General features: G+C 37.4%; 1 protein-coding gene across 1 annotated transcript in view; it reads right to left on the minus strand.

Annotated features, from left to right (window-relative positions):
* The window catches only part of LOC117410956 (scavenger receptor class A member 5-like), a 78,997-nt gene extending 66,854 nt beyond the window's left edge, over positions 1-12,143 (minus strand). The window contains exons 1-2 of the mRNA XM_034017930.3: positions 11,729-12,143; positions 9,178-9,308 (exon numbers count right to left, since the gene is read on the minus strand). Of these exons, the coding sequence (XP_033873821.2) occupies positions 9,178-9,298 (121 nt within the window). The 5' untranslated portion in view covers positions 9,299-9,308; positions 11,729-12,143. The remainder of the gene's footprint in view (positions 1-9,177; positions 9,309-11,728) is intronic.

The following is a 12,143-nucleotide window of genomic DNA, read 5'->3' on the forward strand; positions in this document are numbered from 1 at the left end:
CCAAAATGCATAAAGTTGATAATCTACCGATGACTTTGTCAGATCACAGCGCTATGTACTGTAGGCTAATACTCGATGACATACCGAATCGAGCCACACGATGGCGCTTCAATACTACCTTATTACAGAAAGAATCATTTAGTTTTTCATTCCAATCTAAACTGGATGACTTTCTCGATTTTAATCATGATTCAGTGAATGATCCTCATAACTTATGGGACGCAATAAAGGGCTTTATTAGAGACTCTGCTTCATTGTTTGCCTGTTATCTCACTAAACACAGTTTGAGCAAAATTAAAGAGCTGTAAACCAAATTAGCTCTTTTAAAACATACTCTACAGAGCTCTTTTTCTGAAAGCATTGCACTGAAATTGGATATTATAGGAAAGATCTCAATCTGTTACTCAGATGGTGTGCTGAGGTTCTCATTCATAGGGCTAGGCAGAATTATTATTTTCATGGTAGTAGAGCGAGTCACCTCCTAGCTTTAAGGCTTCGTAATAACGAACGTTTCGCAGACATTTCAGTTATCAAGACCACTTGATAACAGATATAGTATCTGATGCACTCTTGATTATATATAGTTCTGATATTACATATGACAGTGACAAATGTGATCAGTTTCTTCAGAGCCTTCAATTGCCGCGCCTCTCGGATGACGAATTAGCTTCATTGGGAGCTCCAGTATCTCTGGAGGAGATGAGAAAGGCAGTGCAAGATATGAAAAAGGGCAAATCTCCAGGTTTCGATGGCATACCCCCTGAATTTTGTCTTAATTTCTGGAACCAATTGGGACCTTTGCTGCTGCAGATGGGCCACACAGCTATACAGAGAGGTTCTATTCGCAGAGATAATACTGCTATTATATCTGTATTGCTGAAGAAAGAGAAGGACCCCTCTCTTTGTGCTAGTTATCTCCCTCTATCGTTAATAAACGCGGACGTTAAATTTTACGGCAAGGTGCTCTCTCATAGACTTAAAACATACATGACTAAATTAATTCATCATGATCAACCGGGATTTATTAAGACTCGATTGGCGACAGATAATGTTCGCCATCTCCTTCATGTTATACATACGGCTGTGGACATCGAAGCCCTGTTTGCGGTCCTTTCACTGGACGATGAAAAAGCTTTTGACCATCATGGAACCTCTTGTCTGTCCTAGAATACATAGGATTGGGGGCAGAGTTTATCAAAATGATACAAATTTTATATGTGAATCCTTCGGCGACAGTGCTCAAAGGTACCAAATGCTCTCCACAGTGCCATCTCCAGAGGCACTCGTCAGGGCTGCCCTCTCTCCACGTTGTTGTTTGCTCTTTCACCTGAGCCACTCGCACAAGCAGTTCGCCAATCTACTACTTTTATTCCTATCAGTAACAAGGATATGCAGCATCGCATATCGCTTTATGCTGATGATGTGTTATTATTTATTAAAAACATCTCCCAAACGCTCCCTCACATACTTGCTCTATTTAATGATTTCAGTGCTCTCTCGGGATATAAAATCAATTGGTCAAAGTGTGCCTTGTTGCCGCTGAACACTGCAATGACTGATATAGTTTTGCCTGCAAACATACAGGTAGTTAAGCATTTTAAATATCTTTGGTGTGGAAATTCACCCATCTTTACACTCGGCTGTACTCGTTAACTTTAGTACGATTTTCAGACAGGTCGAGGCTGACTTAAACAAATGGATGCAGCTGCCTAACTCACTCCAAGCATGTATAGCCATAATAAAAATGAATGTACTCCCAGGTATCAATTTTATCAGTTCGATGCTTCCACTCCCTCCTCCTGTCGGATACTGGTGTAAATTGCAATCGACAATCTCTAAGTCCGTATGGAGAGGAAAGCGGCCACGTCTCAAATTTTATACATTGCATCATGAGAAGTCCTTAGGAGGACTGTCCCTACCCAATTTCAAATGTCATTTTTGGTCATTTGTGTTGCGACCGATCACAGTGTGGTTTGATGCTGACACTCCTGTTTCATGGTGACAGCTAGAAGATAATGTAGTGTCTCCATACAGACCTCAAGATTTAGTTTATTCTGGTATTTCCCTTAAATAATGCAAATTACGTTTTGGTTCTATAATCTCTTATTTGATCACAATATGGCGATTGGTTGGAAAACACACTAAACGTCAAACTAAATGGTATTATCACTCGCCTATTTTTCACAACACTGCACTCTTGTCAGGCGGCCGCCCTTTTGTTTTCCCTCAGTGGATGTTACTAAAAACAACTACCTTCGCACATTCCACGACCTGCAATTGCAATATAATTTACCAGGTACTTCTTTCTTTTTTTATTTACGTCTTCGCTTTGCAATGCGCGCCCATGGTGTTCCCTGGGGGACAGAGTTACCATCTCATGCTTTACATGATATGCTGAACACGGGGGTAAAACAAAGGGGTTGGTCTCCACACTTTACACTCACCGATTAAGAGCCTCTTATAAACCATTGGTGATTGATGCTATTTGGAATAGGGAGATAACTTCTGCAAATGTAGACATTTGCTGGGATACTGTTTGGGATAATCTATGCTGTGCTTCAAAAACCCTAATCACCAGCTGATCCATTTCAATTTTATTCACAGAATATATCTAACCCCTCAGAGGCGATTCCAAATTAAACTCAATGATACCCCGTTGTGTGCACTTTGTCCTGAGGGTGCCATGGGAACTTGTTTTCATATGACTTGGGAATGTCCGGATGTGGCTATATTATGGGATAGAGTTCGTTCAACTTTATCCACTATATTCAGGAAATCTATTCCTTGTTCCCCTTTAGTCCTTTTGTTGAATGATGATTCATCAATGAATCTCTATGGCAAAATCAGATTTGGCTCGCTGGCATTACTGCTGTTAAGAAAATGACAGCCCTGCGCTGGCAGCCTCTGCATTCCCTGCCCTGGCGTCAATGGACCCTTGCATTCCTTGACATTATTTATATGGAGCTTTCTATCGCTCGGGTTCTTGGGGCCAGGGAGGGGACTGTACAGGCCTGGGAAGCGGCCGCAGACACTATTAAATTGCTGATAAACCAGTCCTCAGCTGTCAATGTCTGGTGTGGATTCTTGGGGTGTAGGGGGAGGGGGTGGGAGGGGGTTTGCCACCTGGGGAGAGGGGGAGGGCGAGGGGGGGTATGGGGAGAAAATGGGAATGTTTTGTTGTTTTGTTTTATTGTATTGTACTTCCCATTTCCAAATAAGAAATTGATCACAAAAAAAGAGTTTAATCCATAACCACTGATGCAATGCATAAGAAAGTGAGAAATTGAGGTATATAACAAAATCTATGAAACTGTAGCATAAAGTAAGCTCTGAGCTACAACAATAAATTGCACCAACCCAACTAAGTTGAACACTATACTTGTGTTCAATGTTTATTATCAGTCAGTATGTTTCTGCTTTTACTTGTATTCTAAAGCCACATTTCCATCTGCACATCTGTAAAACTCAATCTCATCTCATTCTCAGTATTGAACTGAGGCTGCTGCTGGTTCCATCTGTAGTCTACAAATTTAAAACCTGCCTCTGTGCACTGGACACTGATCAATTAGCTTGCACCTTCATCGCTAGTTAGAAAGATTCAGTTCTTCCAGCCCGCAATCCTAACCTGGGCTGACAGAGTCCCAATTGAAACTGATTTGATCACCTGCTGCTGATGGAAATGAACAAGTCTGAATTTAAATGATGTACGGCATTTTTTAATATAACTGATACCCCTTCTACAGAATTAGCTTCTACAAATTATAGAATTCCTTTTTCACCAAGATGGCACAATTATTCTGACCCCAATCATGAAATACATGACTCAGTTCACAATCTTTCCCAAATGTAGATAACTAAATGTAAAAAATTATATATATTTTTTTCAATCCATGATGTGCATTTCTTTTAAACAATCACCACTTATTTAAAAAAATAAAATTTTCTAGATTCTGCCATATAAAATGGATAACCTGCAATGCAGCAGTATATTTCAAATCATCATTATATATACACTGGCACTGTGAGTGAGCAGCAGTGTGGAGTAGTGGTTAGGGCTCTGGACTCTTGACTGGAGGGTCGTGGGTTCAATCCCAGTTAGGGGACACTGCTGTTGTACCCTTGAGCAAGGTACTTTACCTAGATTGCTCCAGTAAAAACCCAACTGTATAAATGGGTAATTGTATGTAAAAAAAATAATGTAATTGTATGTAAAAAAAAAAAAAAAGTGATATCTTGTAACAATTGTAAGTTGCCCTGGATAAGGGCGTCTGCTAAGAAATAAATAATAATAATGCTACAATATATGGGAACAATACAGTACTTCGCTGCCTTGTTGTGCTTTCCTCTGAGTCAAAGTCTATACTTACATACGTACATGTAATCTGTATCTTTCTAATATGAAACAGACTCTTTTGGAACAGACATATTAAAAGACAATACTTTGAAAACAAAATGTATCCCAACCTGCATCAGACTTTTAACAGAGGCTTGTTTTATATTCAGGGTACATTAATACACAAAGACTTAGGAAAGCTGAATCATTTTCAGGAGCAGCAGACAAGAAAGTTTAAACATCAAACAAATCCATGTCAGAAAGCCTTACCAGGCCCCTTACTTACAAAAGGATATTGTCAGTCACGCAGATAAAAACACTATACATCATTATACTAACAGCACTTACATGGCAGTAAAAATAATCAAACCGCTTAGGTCATAATTGGATAACATGGCCACACACTAAGTTGTTTTATGGTCTGTACATTCCATTAGTGTACATGGCCACAAAAAAAGTGAAGAACCAAAATATTCTCAGCACAATTAAAGGGAGACCATTCATTTTTAACAAAGCTAATAAGATAGAAGATGACCTTAACGTTTACAATTAGAATCATCCGAATGTACTGTACAATAGCAGGTAACCCTGTATCACCCAAGTTTCTAATGAAGTTTGACTAGAACACTGGCATCATTGAGGGGGGGTATTTCAAACTGAACATATCTGTGATATCCTGTAATTTAAACACAACCTGATAAGATAGGAACGTTCACTATTTTAGTTAAATAATAACACTGGATGGCTGCTATAATGATGTTCAAAAGAGACTATTCCTGGGGTTAGAGTTTATCTCCCCAGATTAACACTCCCATAATACTAGCTTGCTATAAAATAAATAAATAAAAATTGATAATGGCCATTGAGTACCATGCAATTCAGATTTCATCATTAACACAATAGCATTATTGTCCAATGTTATTATGTGGAGAAAGTAAGATGGAAAATGGTTAATCTGTCTCTAAAAGGAAAATGCGTATATAAAAGCTATACCTTTGGATGCAAATGTTGTTGATTCCCGATAACTTTTTGTTGAGAAAACAGATTTGTGTTTGCAAAATATTTACAACTTTAAATGCATTTCTCTAATCTTTGCCTTCCCACTTGCAGGAATGAAAATCAGGAGACTGGCAAAACAGACAGAACTTCAAAACTGTCCCTTCCCCTTTTTAAACTACAGTCCAAATAGCATGTCTGTAAAAGTTCTAAACATATAAAAGAAACAGATTTCTGTATTAACTTTACTTTGTTTCAGTTAACAGCTCTGGTCCTTCCAAACCCTCTCGAACAGAATGTTAATATAAACCTAATGATTTTGTTTTCTTTTTAATATAGTCATTATGAAGTACAAGTTAAACAGCCCCAGTAACTGAATAGCAGTCCACTAGGCTGTTCAGTATGGTCTTAACTATTCAGTGTATGGTTTTCATTTCTCTTGAAGGATGATGTAATGTCAGGGCAGAGGGGAGTCAGATTTGTGTAGCACATATACTGTAGTTGGAAGAAAGCACTGACATTACCCGTTGCAAAGTCCATAAACAGACAAGGCTCCGCTCTAATAAAAAAAAGGAAAGAAAAACACAGCTGCTTTGTACCAAAAAAAAAAGGGGCAATATTTCACTGCCGGCTAAGCAGTGTCAGGTTAGTCTGTGCTTACAAGAAACAAAATATTGTCCTACGTAGTTAGAGTTAGTAATGTTATTGCTACACAGAGCTGCAGCCTCTGGTTCTGGGTTGAGATCTTTGGCAGATTAATTTGTGTTGTGAATACATTTAACATTTTCATTCACTGAAAACCTGTTGCTGAAGATAACCTCGTCAGATTAAAATATGTCATTGTTCATGTGTAAGTTACTGAAACTAAAGCTATCTTAGAAGCTTATTACAACACATAATTATGTAAAAGAAAAAACAGTATACTGTTAATAAGCATGTAGTGCTTTTCTTTAACCACTGTGTGGTCCAGTGGTTAAAGAAAAGGGCTTGTAACCAGGAGGTCCCCGGTTCAAATCCCACCTCAGCCACTGACTCATTGTGTGACCCTGAGCAAGTCACTTAACCTCCTTGTGCTCCATCTTTCGGGTGAGACGTAGTTGTGAGTGACTCTGCAGCTGATGCATAGCTCACACATTCTAGTCTCTGTAAGTTGCCTTGGATAAAGGCGTCTGCTAAATAAACAAGTGGCCATCAATTTTTTGACAACTTAGCTTCCGCTTGCTGTTAGCAGTAGCCTGCCTGGTGCAGACATGCTATAGTGAGTTAAAATCTGCAGAGCATACTGTCTGAAACCAAAGGTTTCCTGGCATTGTAAACCTCACTGAAAAACATTTATGTGAAGCATAAAGATGTTTGTTTACTTTATTTCATGCAACACTCAACTTTTCAGATGTTTAAACAGTTATGAGACTAAGGGGAAAAATCTACTCTCCCTAATTACTTTGTAAGGCGTTTTGAACTAAAGGAAAGGCGCTGTTTGTTAGAGTGACTGTGTTAATGGAAACTTTTACAGAGAGAAAAAAAATTCTTGGAGATCTATAAATCTGTAACAAACTAAGATACGTACCCAGGAATATTTTATGAAAAATATTTTTGTGAATGAATGTTGACGTTTTGAATTAAGTGAACTAGCAGCTACATCACAGACTGCTGTGTTTGTTTGTGTGTAAGTTATATGTTCTCAAGACATGTGTGGACTTGTTGAATCCTGTACTACTTTATCGGTTTGTTCCTGAATAAAACTATTTTGATTAAACTTACCTGAAGAAAACACACCTTAAATCTGGCAAACCCAGCGAGGAGGGAGAATGTGTTCTATACTAGTACTCTGTTTGTACCTGAATAAAAGTCTTTTGATTAAACTTGCCTGAAGAACTTACCTGACGAAGACTGTCTGATTATTATTAAGAAGAAAATTAACATTACAACTTAATTTGAAATGCCTAACCAGACAGTCTCATTGCTGAAAGAAGGAACCTTTATTGGTCCTAATGCATGTTATTGTGGCCTGATGAGGAGATTTTTTTTTTTAAGTTAAAGCAGCACATTTGCCACACTTTCCTCCTCTTTTAGGTCAAGTGAAAGTAAATTTCCATTTAATTTGTTTTTCGACAATTTCACCTCATTATCAAATATTTAGCTTTTGAAGTACATCAAAGCCAATGAAAATAATTACAATGAAGGCACAGGACAGCAAGCCAAATATCATTCGTAGTGCAAAAGTTGTTAGGGGAGCACTGCGAGGACCTGTCTACTACACAGCATGTGGAATTTAAAATCTTTCAATGAAGAGCAGGGGTGTAAACCAACAAGATACAGTTGGATTGCTACAGTTAAAACCCTTATTTACATATTTAAATGCAAAAAACTAGACCTTTTAAGAGTCCTGCCATGCTGAAAGTGTTAAATACTTTATTTTAATATAAATGTAAATATGCTAATTAGAGGCTTCCTGTGTAAGGAGATTTTGTCTGTAATATAAAAGCTTCTCACAACCAAACAACCCAGACCCATTTGATTCCTTACCGTAACCCCCCCACCCATACAGCTTATTAAAACTCCACTTGTAAAGCACTTTACTTTGATGTCTCCAGGAAGCAACAGACAAAAACACATTTAAACAAACTAATATGCGCTCAGTACATTTGGTTCCTGATAGCTCTTAAGCAGAACCACAAAGACAATTTTGAAATCTCATTGTTATCATTGCATTTGGGAAAAGCCACATGTAGCTGCATCAGAGAGGAAAAGGGATATTAGCCTCCAAAACAAGGTTATGTTTTTATTTCCTTGTCTTGTATCCCTTTGTATGTCTTGGTTTGGTTTTTTTCCTATGCATGATCTGCAATACAACAAATAAAATATAGTACTGCTCTCTTACTTGTTATGTCAAAAATGATACAACCGAAATTCCAAAGATACATTATACATATAGATGTAATTCTGTACATTATATATTCTATTATATAAGGGTGCTGTAGTGCCCCTATAGTTAGGGTTTCACCGTGGATTCTATGTTAAATTCAAATTTTTGCCCTTTAATAACTTTTGAGTCGTTTCACGGATTTGCCTGAAATCGGTATGCACTGTCCCCTGTGGTAGATCTCTTGATGTGGACAGTAGCGTTCCAGCTGCGTGTGCGGTTTTTGAGATACAAATAGTGAAAAATGCAAAAAAACTGTAAAAAGCGGTAGAACAGACTAGTGTAACTGAGTATACCTGTGTTTGTTTTGTGTAAAAATATGAATCCGTTCAAAAGTTATTCACATTTTCATCCCCCGTTGTTTTCAATGGTATTTCCACTGTTTCCACAACAGAATCTGACATTCTCTATACCTTAAACTGAATATAGTTAATACCAGGTTTCATAACAATTGGATAAAGGGTTTTGTAAAACACAAACTGAAATATGTGGAATCATGCTGTGATGCTAATAACAACATGGCATTCGGCCTGGACTAACATCCAGCTGTGTTAAAAACAATTCTTTGGCATACTGTGGTGTGCACAGATCTTCCAACCAACTGTGCATAGCCTAGAAAATATCTGTCAAAATACCAGCAACATTCTCATCTTCCATGGTCTTTACAATGTGTTGAAAACTAAAGCACTTTCAATTGTGGTTGGCGTTACATTTCCGCAGTTGAAAAACCACTGCAGTGAAACATATTTAGACAGAAACTAAATTAGGTAGCAAGTTATATTGTCTTGCCAGTAAGTGACCTAAACTGTATGGAAACTGAAGTTTTGTGTGGCAAATTATCTCTTCTAAGCAGCATTCAAGCAAGTAATTGCACTCAATTGCTTCAATTAATAAAAAAAGACAATTATTAATGTAGATTACTTACTTTCTTCACAGAGATTCAGCTTGGACAGGCTTCTACTGTTGACTCCATCAAAACCTTCTTCGTAAAAAGATACATTTTCCTGCTCTTCATAAGAGCTCAGGTACATAGCCTTAGTCTCCATTTAGCGTCTACTAAAAAAAAGAATAAAAATACAATAAAGAAATACAGTTGTCAACACATTTTTGAAAGTCTGTTAGGCCTCTGTGACTGGACATAACAGATAACTAAACGCTGTGTAAATCTATTACTCGTTGACCATAAACACTCTACAGTGTGTACACTGTCCAACAGCAATGAACCCCATACTGTGCTGATTGTCCCAGGACTACCATGATCATCGTCTATCTAATATCCTAAATACCTCATGGTCACCTCAACCTACATCCACAACTTTTGGAAAATCTAAAAATGCCCACAGGTCCATCAAATTTGGACAAACTGTTCCCAAGACAGTCTCCAAAAGCTTACAGCAGGTGTCACCACAACCTAGATTCACACTGTGTTGTATAAGCTCTTGTAACAAATGCCCAGGCAAAGCATAACACAATTTGGGTGAGCAGTTCTGAAGACTGGAACCCATGGAAAAGTAGGCCATGATTACCTATACTATGGTACGCTCAAGGCTTGTGCTGAAGAATCATGTCCATACCAAGTTTCATCATAATTGGGTGAGCTGATATCTCTGAAAGCACGTCAGTACCATAAGTTTTAAACAGATCCAGACCTACTGTACTGCCATCTAGTGCCTTAGTTACAGAGAAAGCCTCAATGCTGAGTTGACACCCACAAAACCAGTTTCAAATCCTAAATTCCAAATATAGCGAATCAAAATGTCTGTTATCAAGAACAATGAGATGCCTGGCAAAAATACATTTGTAAATAGCCACCAATGCAGTAACAGGCTCCTTTTTGTAAAATGGATAACAAGAGATCTTTTGCATCTGTACTGTTTAGAACATACAATAAAAATGCTTTGCTAAATTGAATAAAAGCTATTGGGTATGAACATTTGTCCTTTCCACATGTAGTATGTGCAATTACATTTGTGCAAATGTTTGAGTACATACTATCCCGAGCATATTGATAACAAGGTTTTAAAGAGTAAGTAGTGGGGATCCGAATAATATAACGTTATACGCCCCCAAGTGTTGCTACAACTGTACAAATAACTTACCTTATTTTTATATTTATATTTTATTACATAAAATATAAATGTGTTGAATTACATTTAAAAAACCAGTATCATTCTAATTCACGTTTCATTGTTCCCATTTCCTTGAAAGCAAGTTATTTGTTTTTTCCCATGGTTAAGGAACACATACAATCAGCGTACCAAAGTGTTGTATACCGATACTATGACAGCACTGCTTAACCTCTGAATCTCGGTGCCCCTGTTGGGGGTTAGGGCTTGTTACACAGATACATTCAAGTCTACTTTTGAATCCTGCTGCAAATTCAAGTCTAGGTTATTTAAACTCAAACCCTTATAAAGGTCAGTCTTTATTCTGAAAAAACTTTTACATGGTTTTCTCAGGCATAGCTTTGGTCAGCCTAAAACTGAACTTGAATCATCAGTACTTGGAGTGCATCTCTTGAACCAGCATATCTAATATGAGAATCACAGTCCAATATAAATAAAATAATACACTATAGTGCCAATACCGGTGTAGTGTTATTTTCAGGTACGTGGATAAAAAGTGATACGCAGCTCACTGTGCTTGCTCGCACATGCCTAAACAACTTCCGCTTAGAAAGCTGGGAAGTGCCCAATTCAAATCTTATCATACATATTCAACACATTGGGTCTTGTAGATTCTTTTACTTCTGCAGCTTTGCGATGGACTTCTCATTTTGTCTTGTTCGTCATGAATTGTTTTTTTTTTCTTTTTAGAGAAATTGATGGTCTGTTGCCAGTTTAAGTTTGGAAAAAAATTATGTATAATTAATGGTTTGTAAAAAAATAATTTATAATCAGTGGTAAATGTACTTCTGTTTGACAATAGGAAAACACATCACATCGCAATTGATTGCACCTATACCAAGATCTCACAGCATACCACTTTCAGTGTGACAGCTTACCACTTTCTAACATTACACAGGTCAAGTTTTGGTAAGGGTACCACATTGTGACGATATACCTACCACTTTATAACAGTACACCGGCACTGTCCTTATACATTAACATTGTTCTGTTTATCAGCTACAACGATGTAAGGATCCCTGATACTGTTGTCATTTATTTTATTATTTTTTTAATTATCCTCCAACATGTCCAAAATTACTGTATCTATTTTGATCAGTCAATATAATCAAATTCACTATGACCAAAATAATTTCGTGACACAAAGTAATTAAATGAAACACATCTAAGTGGTTGAAACAAGTGTCACAATTCTACCTATGCGTCCTGAACTCAGACCGCAGTTCGAAACTAGAGTAACGTCAACCGCCATATGAACTGAAAACAAAATGCTTCATTTATCATAGCACATCATTAACACTGATCTAATGCAACATTTGGAAAACATGATTTTGAAGTATTGACACTTACCTTTTCAAATCAAATGCGGTATTTTTCTTCCTTTCTTTCTTTGAGTTATTTGCATTAACACTGCATTTTAAAGTTCTTACGGGGGCATAAAGCTTCCCTTGATTTAAAGATAAGACAAATGCTTTCCATCCGAGTTATTTCCTTTCAGCGAATAACAAGAACAATATATGCAGGGCAAATTTCAGATTAGCTGAGAGACAGCCGTGAATACAAGCGTAGACAACTTTGTATTAGTTCCAGTTATTCCTCTGCAAATGATTAGGTTGTGGCAAGCCAGTCATCTGGGGTCTGTTTTCCTCGGCTCGCAAGACGCAGTTTATCTTAAGTGATTGTATTTTTTTTTTTTAAAAATCATAAGTATTGTATTTCTGAAGCAACGTTTCCCAACCCTACAATTCTGTTGGCATAGTATACA

The sequence above is a fragment of the Acipenser ruthenus genome, chromosome 6 (assembly GCF_902713425.1).
Source record: "Acipenser ruthenus chromosome 6, fAciRut3.2 maternal haplotype, whole genome shotgun sequence".
NCBI classification, from domain to species: Eukaryota; Metazoa; Chordata; class Actinopteri; order Acipenseriformes; family Acipenseridae; genus Acipenser; species Acipenser ruthenus.